Genomic DNA, 19,795 nt, shown 5'->3' with positions numbered 1-19,795 from the left:
CCAGATACCATCGATTCTCTTCTATAAAGCTTCTTGCTTGTCCCTTTCCATTCCTACTGCCATCAAGCTGTTTGGTGCCCTTATGACTTCTTGCCACCACTGCCTGCATAGCCTCTTAAAAGTCCCTGCCTCTGGTTGCTTCCCCATTCTTTGCATACATTCTGCCAGCTTAGTGTTCGTTATAGAATTGGTTGGAACTTCCTACTCATCACAAGAATCCCTTCTCATAGCACCACCAGAGAAGATCATTCAGCTTTGACCAAAACACTTCCAGTAATAGGAAATTTCATATTTTCAAGGCATTTGGTTTCATTGTTAGGCTCCAGGTGCTCTAAGTAGTAGAAAGCTCTTCGTTTCGTTTAGCCAAAATTCCTATCCAAATGTGTTCTTCCTACATTTATTAATTTAATCCTCAAACATTCAAATGTCTATGTGTAAAGAACTCAGCTTTATACATATTTTTCATTTTATTCTTGAAGCAACAAGGTATGGATATTATTACCTGTTTTACAGATGAGGAAACAGTTTCAATGAGATTGATTACATCCAAAGACACACAGCTCAAATGTGGTGGAGCTAGGGTTTTAATGTAGCTCTAATTCCAAATTCTGTGCCCTTAACATTATACTACACTATTGTCCACATAGAAAATAGGTCTGCTAACAGATCTAGAGAAAATAGACATTTACAGAGTCACACATAGAGAGATGGGAACCAGGAGTGTAACTTACAAAGATGTTTAGAACTTAAAAGTGGTTAAGATACAGTGGCCATACCAGGAAGTTCATGTTGGAAAGTAGTGGGAAACAGAATTTAAAAGTAAAGATCATGTTCAGGACCTTAGAAATCAGACCGATGTCGGACTTCATCCTCTTCAGCCTGACGACACATTAGAATTAACTGAGGAGTTTTTATAGATATCTAGGCTCACTCCCAGAGATTTTGATTTAGTTGACCTGGGGCGGGGCCCAGGATTTAAAAGCACTACTGTAGGTAATGAGCCATTGAAAGCTAAATGAAATACTGTTAGGTTGAATAGCATTGCTCAAAAAGGTTTGTTAATGGATATGTCAGCCAGAAAGATCTCTAAAGTAGTGCCATAATGATTCATTTTAGTCAACATTTTACAAAATGATTTAAATTAAAAAGTTCCATAGGTTTTTAAAATATTATATAGGATGGAGAAATATATAATCAAAGCAGTTCATATTAAAAAACTTTGGATTCTGTTTGATCGTAGTTACAATAAATGAACTACACTTATATAAATGTAGCTTTCAGGTGTGAGAAGTCATATTCCTCATATATACCTAGGTAGCTAGACCATCTACCTGTAGTATGTTTAATACTAGAAGTTAGTTTATGAAAACGTTGAGAAGTTGGAGGAAGGTAATATGGATGGTAAGAGTTGTAAAAATAGGAAATTTAGCTCAGAAAACTAAGAAGATTTACTAGATGGAGGGCTTCCCTTAGATTTTCTATAAATTAGAATTATAAGTTAGTGCAGTTTTGTTTCCTAATAACTAGGAAACATTTTCTGCAATTCTGAACTATCATACTCCCAAGCACACTCTTCCCTCTCTTCGGGACTTTTATTCCTAAGTGCTTACTCCTTAAGAAGCTTTACTGCCATTGAACCTTAGCATAATGGCTAAGTTCTTGAAAATACCATGAAAGTACTAGACTACCCTTTAAAGAATAATTGTATCATCAGCTAAAGAAGTTTTTAATGTGGCAGGACCTGAATTATTGCTTCATAAGTCTTAAAATTCTTCATATTGAGACTTTACCATTTCCTAATATTAGGCTTACAGTTTTACATCTTGTATATACACAGACTCTTTCAAGAAGAATGTAGAAGTAACTTTATAGAGCTGTGAGGAATGATAATAATGCTGCGAGAAAAGAGTTTTACATTACGTCTTCTATACTGTTTGATATTTTATCATAAAATACACTTTTATAATTTAAAAGTTTTAAAAAATTCTATATATTGACTCCTCTCATTTTTCTAAACTTAGTCATATGATGAATTCATTAAGAAAACCGAAGCCGAGCTTAGCCAAGATTTGGAAACCTCACCAACAGCCAAGCCTCAGATTAAAACGCTCTCCTCGGCCTCTGAAAAACCCAAGATCAAGCCCCTTCCACTACACAGGTAGAAATTTGATAACTTACCTGTATTCTGCCTTGTTTGAATAAGAATAAGGAAAGATTTTTAGAAACTATCTTAAGTAACTGAAATTATAGAAATAAAAATATTCGTTTACATTTTTAGTTTCACTATGTAAAACTGTTATTTATGATATAATTACAAATCAAATTTCTAATAAGGTACAGATTTTAAAATATATTTTGAATCCTGAAATCTGGTGGATGCAGTGAAAATAGTATTCTTTATTGCTAACTGTAGCATCGTAAATTTGTATAGAACTTTTGAAAAACAATTTGGCAATTTGTTTCAAAAGTCAAAATGAATCTAACTTTTGACTCAATAATTCCACTTCCAGAAATTTAGCTTGGGGAAATATGAGCTACCTGAAATCTCTATGTGCAAGACTATGTTTATCACAAATCCTTTGTATTAATAAAACATTGGAAGCAGTCTTTATGTCCAGAAATGAGTGATAGTCCAATAAAGTATGGTCCTTCCAGGGATAGAATATTATGCAGCCACTAAGACACTCAGTAACAACATAAGAATATATAATATGGTATACAAAAAACTCGGGTTATAATATTTAGACTAAGTTTTGAACAGTGAGCAGCGGTTAGGCAGGCCAGTGGGACTAAGAAATAAGGAGCACTTCAGAGGGTGCTCATTAAGGGCATTCATTCATGAACGACCAAAAGCACCAAAGCGTGACGTATCACAGAAGCCGAACATGATGGGATGTTACTGGAATTAGGGAAAGAAACTAGAAAAATAAATAAAAGCCAAATTGTGCAAACCTTCTAGGAAAGATAGAAAGAAGCAAACTTAGAAGCAGGGAGAAAGTAGTCTAAGCCAGACGTCAAATAATCAGCAGTAGTAAGAATAGAGAATGGGAGATAGATTTTAGGAATACTTAAGAGACTGCACTAAAGTGCTAGATAGGGAAGCAGGGGAAATCCGTGATGATTCCCAGCTTTCTTTGAAGTAGTTGGTTGAGTCAAGGTTCCACTAACCTAAAAGCTATAATCTTGAGGTGTCCTTTTGAGGGAAGCTCATGATTTGGGTTTTAAAATGTTAATTTTGAGGCGCCTGTAGTTTATCTAAGTGGAATTATCCAAGAAAGATCAGGGTTAGATATATGGGGATGATGAGCACATAGATGGCGATTGAAGCCATAAATATAGCAACATCACCCAACGAAGGTATGCATTTAAAGAGAATAAAAGGGAGCTAAATACTAAATATGAGATAAAACAGCAACATTTAAGGGTATTATACAAGATAGGAATGGAAGAGAAATGAAGAGAAGGCAAGAAAATGAAGATAGTGAATGTAGCTCTTCCCGTTAAAGAATGAGAGAGGACAGTAGCGTGAGGCGGAGTGAGGAATTGAGGGGGAAGTTTATTTTTTGAGTCACGAGGCGTATCTTATAAGCCGAGGGCGACCGCAAAAATCTCTAAATTGAAGAATTAAAGATTATAGAAAAGAAAATGGATAATTGAGAAGTACCATCAAAGACTCTGTGGAAATGTATGGATTTGGGGCAGAAGTTGGTTCAAACAATTAACTTTGAACAAGTGTGAGAGATACACCTTTTTCTTCTTTGCAGACAGAAAGAAAGGCAGTTGAGATGGCTGTGAATGTAAATAAATTTATAGGTAGAAAGGTTCGAAGGCAAGAAAGTTTGTGCTTGGTCCAAGTGGCAAAGGTTGGTACTTCCTCTGGAGAAGCAGAAGTGGTTGTCTAAGAATCGGCTGCTTTTTGTTATTAGTTATTATAGCATCTGCAATATATTTATTTCCCTTCATTAATTTCTACTTCAGATCTGAAACAGTGAAGAATTGGAAATCACTAACAGACTCAGAACGTTCCAGAGGATCCTTGGAAGCTATTGCTGAACATATTGGTATGTCGAACTAGAAAAACTAAGGAGACTGTATCCACGTAGACTGAGGACGCATGCAAATGCCTACATAATTCTACCTCCACAGCTTTTTGATTAACAAGTGAATTTCTTAAAGATAATAGATTATTTAATATTTTAAGTTACTTTTATACTTCAAAAGTAATTTATTGGTTATGTATAAGTTATGTGAGTCAGTCTTTATTATTCCAAATTTGTGCTAAAAACTGAGGCTTAAAGACATTAATCTAAAAGGGCTTTGAGTATATCATCAGCCATCTCTAAACTCTCCCTTAATCATATTTTTTCTCTGAGTATCTATAATTTCAGCCCATACCATTTCTCAGGGTAAGTGGTTATATACTTTTTTTTTTTTTTCAATTTAATCCAAAGAGGTAAAAATTACTGAAAATAATGTACAATTCAATGAGGAAATAAAACTGAGTCATGAAAAAGCCTACTAGTAACAAAGACAGAATAGTAATTTGAATTCAGAATGCTTTATTCTTGATTTGTTAGCTTATCAAATCGTACTCATTTTCTTCTTAAGGCAATTTTAGCTCTTTCAAGTACTATATTTGCAGAAATAGTTGATCTTTTTTCTTTTTTTTTTTTTTTACATTCAAGAGCTTAAAGTTCCCAGGAAAATTCATTCTTTTAGAAATATATATGCTTTTAAAAGTATGCTTGTCCCTCCTAAATTGCTTTCCTATTGGAAGAATTTGTAATATTTGTCATACAATAGTGTTTTTGCATGATTTGAGGATGATTATGCAAATAATTGCCTTCACAAACTTAGAGCCATTTATTTCTTCACTTTCTAAGTTAGGACAACACTTAAGAAATTATTCCAACTTTAAATTTTCAGTCATTTTAAATGTTTGTTTATTGTTGACACAGTATATTCTCTTAAAGGTAAAACCTACCTTATATAATAACCATGTTTATTGACTAGAGTTTTTCCTCGCTAAGATTTGGCTTTTCTTTAAACTTTAGTCCAGAAATTGAAAGATTGCAATTAAATAATTTTGATGTGATTTTTTTTTTCCTTTAAGATGCAGGTTCTGAGAGATCAGTATCAGAAATGTCTTTATCTGCATATGCAAAGAGAGTGATTGAATTGGAAAGTCGAACAGAAGAACATTTTCAGACTTCATCCCCAATTCTCAGATCAAGGAAAACCAGAGCTGAATCCGGAGATTCTCTGGAAAATGTGCCATCTCTTCTCAAAGAATTAAATACCTCTAATAGAATTCTGGATATGTCAGATGCCCAGGTTGAAGAAGAAGCCACTCAAAAATCAGAAATACAAGAAATAAATTATGCAAAATTGGAGGAGAGTGGAATTGAAGACGCCTACTTTAAACAATCTAGGCAGTCTGATGTCTTACTGAAAGTGGACCTGGAACAGGGAGATTCGTCTGAAATCCTGTCAAGAAAAGATCTTCCTTTAGATTCTATAAATGTTCAGAAAGATTTAGTGAGATTAACCATTGAAAATCTTCATAAACAAGAGTTGAAAGAGAGACAATCAGATCAAGATATGCACCGCAGTCAAAACATTCAATCAGAAAAAGATATTCGTGAACAAAAGAACATAAAGGAAAGGGACTCGTCTTTGTCAGAACATCTTTTTGCTCCTCAAGAGGTGTCATACTCTGAAGATTTTGAAGTGTCTTCTTTCAAGAAGGACATTTCGGCTGAATTGTACAATGATGACTTAGAGGTATTATCTTTGTTGTCACTCAGGAAAGATTCTCAGTCTTGCAGGGATAAGTCACAGCCAACAAGGAGCTCTAGGAGTAGGGCCACTAGCTTTGGTAGTGATGATGAAATCAGTGAGTGCCTCAGTGAGAAAAGCATTTCTATTCATAGCAGTATCCACTCCGAAAGGCTGTTGGAACTCAAGTCCCCCACTGAGCTCATGAAGAGTAAGGAGCGCAGTGACGTAGAGCATGAGCGGGGGGTTCCCGAGTCCTCCTCCTTGGCGTCTGTTTCTGTTGCAGACGAGTTGCTTGATTTCCACATCGGTGATAGGGTATTGATCAGCAATGTTCAGCCAGGAACTCTTCGATTCAAAGGTGCGACTAGTTTTGCTAAAGGATTTTGGGCTGGAGTAGAGCTGGATAAACCTGAAGGAAATAACAATGGAACATACGATGGCATTGTGTACTTTGTGTGCAAGGAGAAGCATGGTATTTTTGCTCCTCCTCAAAAGATATCTCACATTCCAGAAAACTTCGACGACTACGTAGACGTAAATGAAGATGAAGACTCTTACTCAGATGAACAGTATCGATACTATAATCAGGAACAAAAAGATACAATGGGTCCCATGTTTGCTAGGGAGGAGGATGCAGCTGAGTGTTTTTATGAGAAGTCTGTACCTGGTATGCACGATGCAGAAGCCTCGGCTGATAGAAGCCTTAAATTAGAAACAGAAAATATACGGGACATTTCTGGGGATCTTGAAGCCCATGTTCACCAGCAGTCTTCAGTGGATTCACTTTCTTCAAAGGAAAACAAAGACCTTGTTTCTGGTGCCACAGAGAAGGTTTCCATTGCTGTAGAAGACGATACTTTAGATAATACCTTTTCTGAAGAGTTGCAGCAGCAGCAGTGTACAGAAAAGGAAGAGAACCTACATCCCAGGGTTTCAGAATCGCTTTCTACCCCACTTCTGGACCTTTTAACGAGAGAAAAGACCCAGTTGGAAGCCCAGCTGAAGTCATCACTAAGTGAGGAAGAAAAGTCGAAGCAACAACTAGAAACAGTCAGCTTATTAACAGACAGTTTACTAAAAGTCTTTGTGACGGACACAGTCAGTCAACTACAACAAATCAAAAAAGCTAGGAATGAGAAAATTCAGCTTAGCAACCAAGAGCTTCTTGATGATGAGCTAAAGAAAGCACCACTCCAAGGCCCATCCCAAAATCTTGAGGAACAGTCACCGGATGTTCCGGGTAGCTTCTTAAGGTCTGAATTAGAAGATGAAAAGGAAGAGATTTCCTCACCCGATCTGTGTCCTAGACCTGTAAGTATTTTGTCTAGAAAAACATGTCAATTAACCTTACCTTTGTAGTGTAGTTTAAGTCAGGGGTTTCTTTGTGTGACATGTAGTTTTTAGAAAAAGATCACTGTACTAGTTTTTAAAGGCCTTGTAACTTTTTCTGTCTGAAGTATAATTGTCCTCTGTTATGTCATGAGTGGTCACTGTAGGGTTGTGACAGACACTGACAGGTTTATGCTGGATCGACAACCCCTGAATACTGTTCACAGATTAGACTCCCTTTAGATTCATTGAACACATTGATCCCATGGAGCTTTCCAGTGGTTCAGAACCCAGTTCTTTTTTCCTGTGAAATTATTTGTCCCCATGTCTACTCAATCATAGTTGCTCTGCAGAGATTACCAGTTGAGATGTTGATTCTGGTGAAACTGAATTATATCCACTATGACACATACTCAGACCCCCAGCTTGTTTAGGTTGCCCGTAGATAATTAAACAAAAGTAATGATTTTGAGTAACTTGAGCCAAATAATTACCAAAGGTGAAAAATTTCATATTCCATTTCCATATCTCAGAGACAAGGCAGTCCTTCAGAAACAGAATAATGATGATACAAAAAGAAAACAAAACTATTCAATAAACATTTTATAAAAATTCAGTTATAAGGCTTATGTAAGCAGAATTATGGGAAACAAGATAGTTTTTTTAATTGTTCATTAGTAGCCACCGTATTGTTTTTGTTTGCTCATTTATAGGGATAGTAAATACACAAATAATATATTGGTTTTATCTTTAAAAAAAATCTTAAGTGACTTGAAATCACTAAGTAGTGCTCTATTTCAATGGTTTCATTCTGCAGGAGAGTCCAGTATTTGGCGCCAGTGGGCAGGAAGAGCTTGCTAAGAGACTTGCTGAACTTGAGATCAGCCGGGAGTTCCTGAGTGTGTTAGGAGATGATCAAGACTGGTTTGACGAAGACTTTGGTTTGAGCTCTTCTCACAAGATCCAAAAAAACAAGGCAGAAGAAACAGTTGTACCTCTAATGGCAGAACCTAAAAGGCCTCCCCCTAAGCCGTGTGAACCACTCTTGGCAGTCCCACATACTGCAGAGGACGTGGAAGTTCTTGTACATGATGCAGCAGAAGAACTTTGGAGATGGAAAGAATTAGGTCATGACCTTCACAGCATCAGTATCCCTACAAAACTACTTGGCTGTGCCAGTAAGGGTCTAGATATAGAAAGCACTAGTAAGAGAGTCTACAAACAGGTACGTAACATGGAAGGATAATTCTAACTTTTAAATTTCTCTCGTCTGAAATTTGGGTTCTTAGCCATTTTATTTTATTTTTCTCCATCAAGGCGGTTTTTGACTTAACAAAAGAGATTTTTGAGGAAATATTTGCTGAGGATCCCAACTTGAATCAGCCTGTCTGGATGAAACCATGCAGAATCAACTCTAGTTATTTTCGGCGCGTGAAAAATCCCAATAACCTTGATGAAATCAAGGTAAACTGTAAACTATAGAGCATCTCTTTTTTGGACTTGCTATTCCTTTATACAGATCTATACATGCTATAATGCTGTAAAAGCAGGTACTCATCTGTATCGTTCACCTTTCTTTCCTCAAGGCCTTTCCCGTAGTTGGTAATCAATAAATCCTTTTTGATTCATTAAATCCATGAGCAATGGGAGAGGTGGGAGTGAGAGGGAATACTGAATCTTCAAATTTTTGCAAAAGCAAACTTATATTTTAATTGTTATTTCCTAAAAGTACAGAATTTATGATACCTAAGAAAAATCAGGAAATAGAGGTAAATTGTACCACATAGGCTTTTTAGGTAAGTTTTTGGGAATTTAGGAATAGGATAACATTCTAGAAGTACAGCTGAAAACATGTCTTATATCAAACATGCTGGCCGTAGACACAGAGATATTACCTTTCCATCTTTGATTTTGGAGGTTTCAAATTGATAATGTGGTTTTAAAATATGTGGGATGGTAATATGATGCATAAAAATTATTGTATTTTATCTAAGAAGCTCCTGAAAAGATGAAGTGCCCCAAAGCTACAAGACTCCCAACAAACCAACTTTAAAGTCACATTGGTGGGAATCTCTCTACCAAGTCACATGTTTCTTTGATTCAACAAAAGTTACATTTCCAGTACACTGCCTCTCAGATTTAACATGTATATGAATCATCTGAGGATTTTGTTAAAATGGAGATTCTTACTCAGTAGGTCTAGATTAGGACCTGAAATTCTGCTTTTCTAACAAGCTCCGAAGTGACGCTGTTGATTCTAGGACCCCTTTGAGTAGCAAGGCTCTAGAGTTTTCTTCCGAACTTATTTGATCATTGGAAGCTTTCTTTCCCTCAGAGAACATACTCATCTTACTGGTGTATTTTCTTACATCATCCATAGTCTCCATGGACTATCAAAATACATTAAAGGAACATATATGTTATTCTGGTATATAATGTGGTGGCATTGCCTAAACAACTTAGTCTTTTCTTGTTGAGATTAAATTGACATACAACATTATATTAGTTTTAGGTGTACAACATAGTGATTTGATGTTTATATATATTATGAAAAGATCACCACCACAGTAACTCTAGTTATCACCATGCATAGTTACAAATTTTTTTCTTTATGATGAGAGCTTTTAAGATCTACTCTCTTAGCAACTTTCAAATGTACAATTCAGTATTATTAACTATAGAAAGCTTTTGAAAATGTTTTATACTGACAGAACACCAGCAGGTACTTATGAGACGTAATGTGTGTGTACATCAGGGTAGGCAAATTATGGCCCACAGGCTAAATCCAACCATCACTTGTTTTTATAAATGAAGTTTTATTGGACCACAGCCACACCCATTCGTTTACATATTGCCTGTGTCTGCTCTCCTGCTAAAATACTTACAGTATGGCCATTTACAGGAAAAGTTTGTCAGCCCCTGCTTACATTAAAGTAAGTAGAAAAAAAAGAAAATTTCCAAAGATTAATTTGATTCATTAAAAATACGTTTAAAATTATTTTCAACTTTGAGGAATAGAGTATCAGAACCACATGGAGAGTTTCTCAAACCCTAGTATACCCCATTCCTTTCAGCCCTCCACAGTTGATACGTGCGCATGAATGTGCGTGTGTGTGTGTGTGTGTGCGTGCGTGTGCACGCTTGAGTAATAAGTGGTAGAGTTTAGGGGCACATTGAGAAACTTCTGAAATGATTCTGATTCATAAAATGTCCTTTCCCCCACTAATAACATTGTTTTTTAACAAGTAATAATAATATAGAGACTTAAATATATATTTAATGTACTTTAAATATATTTAAAAATAAGGACCCAAATTATTGTATTAATAACAAAGAACAAGTAAGTTGAAACTAAGACATGATACCTAACATATACCAGCAATCATCAAAATACGTACACCAATATAAAGCACAATGATGCTCCCCACTAATTTTAATATTGAAATAACATTTCGTACAGTTTTTTTAAAGGATGGTAATTTAAATATTGTTAGCAGTAAAATTATCATGTTTCTCATACTGAAGTGTTGATTAATATTTTTTAAGTTTAACATATTAGAATCTTGATGCTTCAAAATAAACTATCCCACCCAAAACCTCGTACTTTGGTCACATGTTGGATTTTTCAGAGTCAGAGATTTATTTTTTATTTTATACTTCGTTTAGTAGTTTTGCCAGCTTGAAGTTAGCTAATAGTGGTTCTGGGGTAGAGGGGACTCTAAAGTGATCTTTCTTTGCAGATTCATCAATGAGTTTTACTTTTGAATGTTGTGTAACAACAAAACTCCTTAAGTGAGTATAGTCTGAGCTTTTAGAATGCTTTTCTCTTCAAAATCTAAGCAGAAGAAATTTAGATTGTCTTTTATTATAAATGTTGTATTAGCATAGATCCGCTTGCTACGTTACAACCATGAAATCTCAAACTTTATTGTTTGTGTTTTATTCATTCCTCTTATTTTTACAGAACTTCATAGCAACTGAAGTACTCAAGTTGTTCAGTCTTAAAAAGGAGCCAAACAACAAAACAGATTGGCAGAAAATGATGAAATTTGGAAGAAAGAAGAGAGACCGGGTGGATCACATCCTGGTCAGTGTATATAACTGAACTGTTTTTATTTTGACCGTCTCTTCTAAAATCAGAATGTAGTTGGATTCTGAAGGAATGGGAATAGAACCGATCTTAAGTCTATGACAGTAAAGTCTTCAAGCCTTCATTGCCAGACTGCCCGTGTTTCACTCCCTGTTCTGCCGCTTGGTATAATCTTGGACAAACTGGCTAACCTCTCTGTGCCTCGTATTCCTATCTGAAAAACGATGATAATATCTAACTGATGGAATTAGGAGGATTAAATGAGCATTTATATGGAATAGTTCCCTGCACGTAACTCAATAACTATTAGCTGTGATTATTTCATTATTATTATTATCTAGATAGACTATTAGGTGGATAGGATTTATTCCATTTTACAATATATTTCTCTAGCATTAGAAAAAAAGATTTATAAAACGACAAGGAAAGGGAATAAAGTGGTCTTTTATCCATTTTTCTCTAAACGAATGTTAAGTAGTAGCAAACCTCAGGAAACACACATGTATCTCTTAACACTTACATTCACATTTCATTCATATTTCATTTGATCCACACAAATTAACTCAATGGAGTTTTTCATAAAGAGAAAAATGAAGGATGAAGTGGTAACAAGAGAGGGTTCTTTTAGCTCGAAAGAGATAAGCCGATAGATGGTGCAGAGGCGAGAGTTGGAGCAGTATCCCTGAATGGGCCAGCAAGGAATCCACCCAGGGGGAGGCGCTGGCCCCAGACAGAATGGCAATTGCCCTTTTAAAGCACGCGTGATGTGGTGCGACTATTTTACTAACTGTTAACAGTTGCCTCCAGCTAAAATACATAATTTGGCTATCGTTGCTTGGACTGGGAAGGGCCCTAATCACTCTCTCTATACATGTGCCTTTCAACATTATTTGAGATAAGTAAAATACAAAGAATGTTTTATAGACAAAGGCTTTCGTTAGCCAAAAAAGAAGTCTTTCTTTCAGCTCTAGCTCTTATTCACTGTCCCGTTACCACGTCACAAAGATCGTGATTAATTTACATCTCAGGTTAGCTAAGAAGATGAGCTGTTTTTAGCGATGCATTCTCAAAGTGTATGTGATGTGGAATGAGTAACAAGTATGGTAGTCCCCCCGTTATCTGAGCGGGGTGTGTTCCAAGACCCCTGTGGATGCCTGGAACTGAGAATGGTACCAAACCCTTTATATACTATCTTTTTTTCTGTACACACATACCTGTGATGAGGTTTAATTTACAAATTAGGCACAGTAAGAGATTAACAATAACTAATAATAAAATAGGACATTTATAACAATATACTGTAGTAAAAGTTCTGTAAGTGTGGTCTCTCTTTCTAATAACTGATTTGATGACCAAGATGGCTGTTAAGTGACTAATGGGCAGACGACTTATACAGCACGGATATTCTGGACAAAGGGATGATTCCTGTCCCAGGTGGGACGGAGCAGGACAGCAAGCGATGTCATCTTGCTGCTCAGAACAACATACAATTTAAAATTTATGAATTGTTTATTTCTGGAAGTTTCCATTTAATATTGCAGACTACGGTTGACTGTGGGTAACCGAAACCATGGAAAGCAAAACCACGAATAAGTGGTGCTGCTGTAATTAGACGAGCTTTTGTGGATCCTTGGTATACGGTAGCCTTAAAAATATTCCTCCTGTAAGTAGAATTGCACTTTAAATTTAAATCCTGCAGCGAAACTACCTAGCTAACTCATGATCAGATATTAGATAGCTCCTGAGTCTATTTGGTGTTGATAAATTCTTTCTCTTATTAAGCTTAAACTGATTTTCACGTTATTAATTACAATTTGCTTCTATAGCTTTGAGGCTTTACATAACACTTTTTAATTCTTCCTGTGCGCCTTTGAGGCAGCTGTCATGTTTCGCCTGAGTCTTTTTCTCCCTAGTAGACTTCGGCGTTCCCCGCTATAGTCCGATAGGGTTTCCGAGCACCTTCTATATCATCAGCTTTAGCGCTTTGTTCGTGTCCCTCTTTAAATACAGTGCTCAGAATTGACCATATAACATCTTTGTATATTTTAATGAGTATAGTCATTAACTGCTTCCCTTTTTCTGTATGCTATGCAGTCATGCACTGCATAATGATGGTTCAGTCAGCGATGGGCCACACAGACAGTGGTGGTCCTGTAAGATTTTAATGGAGCTAAAAAATTCCTGTCACCTAGTGACATCATCACACCATAGCACATGAGTCGTGTTTGTGATGATGCTGGTATAAGAAACCTGTGCTGCCAGCCGTACGAAAGTGTAGTGCACAGTTATGTGCAGTACAGAACACTTGGTTGTGACCCTAAACGACTCTGACTGCTTTATGTATTTACTGTATTTTTTAACCATTATTCTACAGTGTGTTCTTTCTACCTATAAAAAAAAGTTTGCTGTAAAGCAACGTGCTGTGACGCGGGCAGCAGCCTCACACATCTCGAGTTTACAGAGTCTCTTGATTGCATCATTCTGTCTCTGCTTGATTTGATCTCGTGCTGTCTTGTGCAGTGGCATGCACTGTGGGCTTGCAGCCTAGGAGCAGTAGGCTACACCACGTAGCTGAGGTGTGCGGTAGGCTGTACCATCCAGGTTTGAGTAAGTGCATCCCGTGATGTTCACCCAGCGAAGAAAGCAACCTAGTGATGCATTTCTAAGAACATACTCCTGTCATGCAGCAGTGCATAACTGTACCTTGATTAATATAGTTTATAATTACCTTTGTTTTGTTTATTTTTATCTGTGTCATTCCCAAGAGACTCACAAAGGCTTAGGAAAACTCCTAAGCCGTAAGATCCCTCAGCTGCCATAGTGAAAGTTCCAGGTTGGCCTTTGCGCTTTCTGATGGGCAAGCAAAAAGGAAAATATGAGGGTAGTTTTCAGTGGCCGAGAGGGAAATAGTTTCTGTTCTTAGGGGGCAACAAAGCTTTTGAGATGCTGGGGGTGCTTGTCGGGTACCCAGATATGGTGGGTAATGTCCTGAGCCTGCATCTCTACCATAAGGGCAAAAACCATTTCATTGGGATAGAAAGTATTTCTAAATTTTATTATTGGGGAGGAAGTCGCTCAAAGAACAGATTTAATACTAAAGGCTGAGATAACTTATAAAAAGAAGCTGTACAACTTCGTTTGAATAAATAAGTCCATGGGAGGTGTGAAATCTTCTGGGAACATAACCCGCGAGCTTGCCCGGAACATGGCCTCTGTGAGCACCAGTTCACGGAGTGCTGCATTAGGCTGCTGACAGTGTCTTTCATCAGAGAGGGACATCAGCTTATCAGTAGGCTAACGCTATTTCTTACACCTCTGCACAAAATAATTCTTTGATCAAATAAATACAAGACACTCTGGTGATCTTCTCTTTAATGGGCTAATATGCATTGCGAAACTTCCAGAGGGAGTTTTCTAAAACTCATTTGACTTTAGAACCTTTTTTGGTGATGTATTGGTTCAGGGAGCATAATTTATAAAACAAAGGAATGAATATTTGCATACCCTTCAAACAACCCCCCTTAAAGAGGAGAATGAGAAAGAATGTAAACAAGCAAAAAATCTTGGGCGGTTACTTCTAAGTTAATCAGTTTTGGTTTGCCTTAAGAATCCCCAACTCTTGAAATATAAAAAGAACAAGTATGTATAGCAATGATTTTTAAAATAAGTTAAGCAATAGTACATTTAGAAATACTCCAATGAACATTAAATTTTATTCATTTATTTATAATGCTTCAGAATCATATCCAGTATTGTCTTTGGGTACATGCAGTTTATAACTGTAAAACCACATATCTAGTGATTCGCGTTCTCTCCCCTTTAAATCTCTATGCACATTGTCTTATGTTGACATAGACAGCATGCTTGTAATCCGTAATAGCTATAAAATACCGGAATATTGTCATTGAGTTTTCTAACTTTTTGCAACTTTGAAAGGAGTGCTGGTATCATCACACAACACCTTTTTTCCTCTGGCTTGCTTCCTTGGCCTGTGTACCCATGGATGGGACTACAAAGTCAGCAAATATAACAAATTTCCCAGCTTTTATTTGACATGGATTTTTCTAACCTCTGTGCTTTCTCAATTGTAGGTGCAAGAGCTCCATGAAGAGGAGGCTCAGTGGGTGAACTACGATGAGGATGAGCTGTGTGTGAAGATGCAGCTGGCCGATGGGATCTTTGAGACCTTGATCAGAGATACCATTGATGTTCTGAATCAGATCAGTGAAAAACAGGGGAGAGTGCTACTTGTGTGACATCTTCCAAATAAACTGAACACTGAGTGTTAATGTGAGTCCTGGGCCTTTCTGCCTCCTGATACACACCCCATCTCCATCATAGCAAGAGTGCTTCTGGACCTTGTACCTGTTCTTAACGACTACTGGTTTGGAGTCCACGGGACAGTGCGGTATATCTGGTATTACAGCCTTTGCCTTTAGAGACTGTCCACTGGACTTATGGGTTATTTTCAGTGGGCAGGGTCGCACACCTGATGTTGACACATGGTATCATTCTGCACCTCTCATTCACACTCCTACTGGGTGTCAGATGAGGGCTGAAAACACCAGACTTACCTCATAGCTTAGGCTAGATATCACGTCCTTGAGTCTGAAGTCAGGCAGGAGAGGATATAAATAACTGCGTTAGACCATTTCTAAAATGCAATCCTGGTCTATACCATGAAAGTCATAAAGGATATTATAGTTTCTAAACAGTATTAAACCCTTAACCACTTCTGAATAGGCACGTTCGGTGACGTGCGCCTATTCCACATGCTATAGTTCATTTCGTTTCTTTTTTGAAGACCATTTTCCATTATTGTAGTTGAGCAGCACCAAGTAGGCTGTCAGGTCAATAGAAGTCAGTGGAAGCCTTGCTTTCTGAGCACCATCGAAATAATTTTAAACCTTTGCATTATTTTTAGTTTTCTCTATTTGGGCGCGAATACAGAGAAATGTCCCACTGAAGACTGGGCTCCAAGGACTGACGCAGGGCCGGTCCCTCTGCCCCTCGTCCATCCCGCACTTTTCTTGCTCTTTCTGAACCTCTGCCAGCTGCTCCCAGATTCGCAGATCCTCAGGACCATCTCAGGCATCACGCACGGCAAAAGTGGAAATAAGTCATTTTGGCCTTCGAACCTTCAACTCCTATCTTTCCCCAAGAAGTCAGAGACACTGTTACTTGAATGATTTAGGAAATGAGTGTGCACCAAAGACAAAAAGATATTGTCTGTTGTTTGTGTGCTGCTTTTGTGCTATGGAACATTGTTTAATTTATTTTAAGATAAATTATTAAGTTGAAAATGTGTGTCTCTATTCAGAAGTGGAAGATTCTTCATCTAATAGTTACACTTCTATCTTGAAGCTTCTATGGCTCATAGTCCTTTGCACAGGAAAACCTACGTTTTTAACAAACCCATACACTTATCAAAGAAGGCAGTTAATTCAGTGAAAAGACATGGGCTTTTTCCAAGATCATCTGCAGCAGCAGGAATGGGATAAAACGGTGTAAAGACACTGTCGAGTTTAACTCTGCCTCTTGCAGCAGCTCTGCTTCTCACAACTATCAACTGGATCTGAAACATTACATAGACTCCAGCTGCTACGTCAGAGCACACGCGATGCTCCCCTGGGTCCTCAGCGCTCTGCCTTCCTGACTGGTTTGTGTCAATCAGTTCTATCCTTCTTCAAGTAATCTAGAAGAATGTGGACACTCTTAGGCGTGAATGTAACTGCCTTAATATTGGAGGTCCTGATTAGAAGCATGATGTGAGACATCCACTGGATTCATATTTACAAATATCCTGGAATGTTACAGCTTCAGAATATGTTGGGAAAACCCAAAGGTGGTTTAATCTTTAAGTGTGCATGTTCATTCATTTCCGCATCTTTCCTCCAACTTGCCTTTGCATCTCAAATGTTTCACTATGCACACTTCCATTCCTCTTTGGTTTCATCTTATCATTAGGAGAAACGTACTGAAATCATCATTGGAATATTTGCACTTTGCACAATGACTGGTATGATAGCTCTTGACAAATAAGGAAAGCACTGAAACGTTCTGATCGGGTCTCAGGAAGTGCTCGGGTTGGTGTCTTGCCAGCATTTCCTCTGGGCTTCTGATGTTGAGCTCTAGTCTCGTAGCCATAATGAGCAAATTGACTGAGAGAAGCTACGGTTTCTTGGGGTTATTAACCAGTAGTGTGGAAATAATATTTTCATGTGGCCAAGGAAAAGCAAAAGCTTTTTTTTTTTTTCAATTTGTAGTGTTTGGAAGACAGAACAACATCTTGTCTACATCCTTTGGCTGTTTGTAGGATTACATTGTCCTTATGATACTGAAACTTCGCAGCTGCTGTAAATTTTTTATAAATGAATATAAAAGTAATATAATAGGAATATAGGTTGTTTTTCTACATACTCACTATTTGGACCTAGACCTAAATTCATTCTTAGTAAGAAAGTTTATTCTTTATGACATTATGATTCCAGAAAAGGAAAGAAATGCTCTGAGTCCGTGGAATCAGCTGTCTCTGGACTTAGTCCCCTCCTAAGAACGCCGCCAAGGGCGCGGCCGCAGCGGTCCTGATGTCCTCCAGCCGTCTTCACTGTCCGAAGAACTCTGGCTTCCAGACGAGAGGCAGGAAGTGATCGGTCTTGCTCCTTGCTAGAAATGATTATAGTTTGGTAGCAGAAAACAAAGGAATCTATAATTAGCAGATTTCTTTTTATTTTAACTATTTGGATAAATTTGAAAGGGGTTTATTGTTAGGGTTGGGAATGATAAATATGGACCCCCAGCCACTTGTTCCATATTGGGGTGTTTTTAATCAAGCTCTGCCTCTTAACCAAGAATCTAAATATTCCCTCTTTGTTCCTTCTCCCCACACCCCATCCTCTTCCACTCTTCATAACTCCTCTAAGAAAAAGATCTTTGCATCAGCAGTAATATCTTTTAGAATAGCACTCAGAATTTAGTAGTAAACCAACATATCGGCTTCAGATTTATTTCTGAGTCCAAAATAACTTGTGCTATCCAGGGTACTTAACTCTGGGTTAAATAAGTACAGGGTATAGATTCCCTCTTCAGGTCTAAACAGGAATTTTTACTCTAGGGAAAAGTGGGAAGAGCTCAAAAGTAGTTAATAAAGAAGGTAATTTGTTTTTCCTTTACCTAAAAGGAAAGAAAGTTCCTTCTGTGACTTACAGGTCTCTGAGAAACTATCTTTCGGAAGAGATTTCATTGCTCATAAGAGTGTTGTGGCCTATTGATAAAAACAATTTTGTTCACTTTCTTGTCTTGAAAAAAAGTGGCCTTAGCTTTTTGCAATACTTGAATAAAGTGTGTACTCGCACAGCATTAGAGACTCATAACTTTTCTGCAAGAAGTTCAAACTTACATCTTCTTTTACTACCTTAAGAATACTAGTGAATAAACAGTAATTCAAAGAGCAAATGATAGAAACTACAATGATGTTTAATGCAAATTGTAGGAATTTACATGTTTACAAATCATCTTAAACTGGTTGTGCAGCAATTCAATAAAATATCTTTGTATTATAAAAATGTGAAGAAAAAATGTAAACTGATGTAAAGGAGGTACTATCATTTTAATTAACCTATGTTTAATAGCTTTCCTTCCGGACTTTGCAAAGCCTTCTTGGGAAACACATTGCAAAGTGTTCTCTGGGAGGCTCGGCCTCCGTGTGTGTACTGTATCGTGCAGACATGAAAAACAAACCCGTTTACTGTGTATGTGTAAATAGCCTGGTCACCAGGCCATTTTCAGCCAATAGTCACATCCCGTGCAACTTTGCACAGAAGACTTAGGGTGTGGTTTGTAAGTATGATCTGTAAAATAACTGGGATGAATTCCCATGTATACCTGTGTAAATAGATTTGTTAACTGAAATGTACTTTAAGAAAAGGAAAATCTGTAAATAAATGATTTATAAATTAATTTCATATCAGATGTTCATTTTTTTCACGTTTTAAGTCAAGTACAGAAAGCCAGTCCCCGTAAAAATCACGGATTTCTGATTTCTCACTGGGCGGCAGAACCCTTGTGGCGGCTGAGTAAGTAAGGTGAGCGGGGTGTGGGAGCTGTTCACGCCCCAGATGAACGTCGTCACCACGCACATCTGGGCAGCCTGTGCTCCGATGTCATCACTCACCTGTTTGACAGTTGTCGAGCATGCCTTCCTCTTCTGAGCACTGTGCTGGCTGCTGGGGGGGGGGGGGTGCGGCAAAGATGACAGAAGTGATCCTTGGCCTCAGGAAGCCTAAAGTCTAAATTTCAAAACAATGCATGACAAATCGCAGCGAGTGCTGCAAAGGGAGCAGGCGCGGTGTTGGAGACCACGTGACGGAAGGGCCGTGCAATGGGGGCGGCCCAGCCGCGAGCAGAGAATCACGCCCCGGTCCCGGAGCGCCGGCTCCTCCCCTGTGATTCGTGGCACGTGTCTTTCCTCACAGGTGGCTTGAGTTCTGGTTGCCCTTGCGAGATAACACATGCGGCATGGTCACACGCCATTAAGTGGGCCACGAAGAAGGGCAGCCACCTGATGACTGGATGTGAAGGCTATAATTTCTAGAA

At 37.8% G+C, this 19,795-nt stretch overlaps 1 protein-coding gene across 6 annotated transcripts in view; it reads left to right on the top strand.

Moving 5' to 3' along the window:
* Positions 1–19,159, top strand: part of CEP350 (centrosomal protein 350) — a 116,477-nt gene extending 97,318 nt beyond the window's left edge. For all 6 annotated transcript variants that reach the window (XM_036234556.1, XM_036234555.1, XM_036234557.1 and 3 more), the window contains 7 exons: positions 2,022–2,158; positions 3,979–4,061; positions 5,114–7,092; positions 7,928–8,335; positions 8,428–8,574; positions 11,075–11,197; positions 15,292–19,159. In XM_036234556.1, coding sequence (XP_036090449.1) covers positions 2,022–2,158; positions 3,979–4,061; positions 5,114–7,092; positions 7,928–8,335; positions 8,428–8,574; positions 11,075–11,197; positions 15,292–15,456 — 3,042 coding nt within the window. In that variant the 3' untranslated portion in view covers positions 15,457–19,159. The remainder of the gene's footprint in view (positions 1–2,021; positions 2,159–3,978; positions 4,062–5,113; positions 7,093–7,927; positions 8,336–8,427; positions 8,575–11,074; positions 11,198–15,291) is intronic.
* The last annotated feature ends 636 nt before the right edge of the window (positions 19,160–19,795 follow it).

This window comes from Rousettus aegyptiacus, unplaced genomic scaffold (genome assembly GCF_014176215.1).
Source record: "Rousettus aegyptiacus isolate mRouAeg1 unplaced genomic scaffold, mRouAeg1.p scaffold_m13_p_17, whole genome shotgun sequence".
In the NCBI taxonomy this organism is placed as follows: domain Eukaryota; kingdom Metazoa; phylum Chordata; class Mammalia; order Chiroptera; family Pteropodidae; genus Rousettus; species Rousettus aegyptiacus.
Note: the sequence above shows the minus strand (reverse complement) of the source record. Positions and strands in the feature narration are given on the sequence as shown.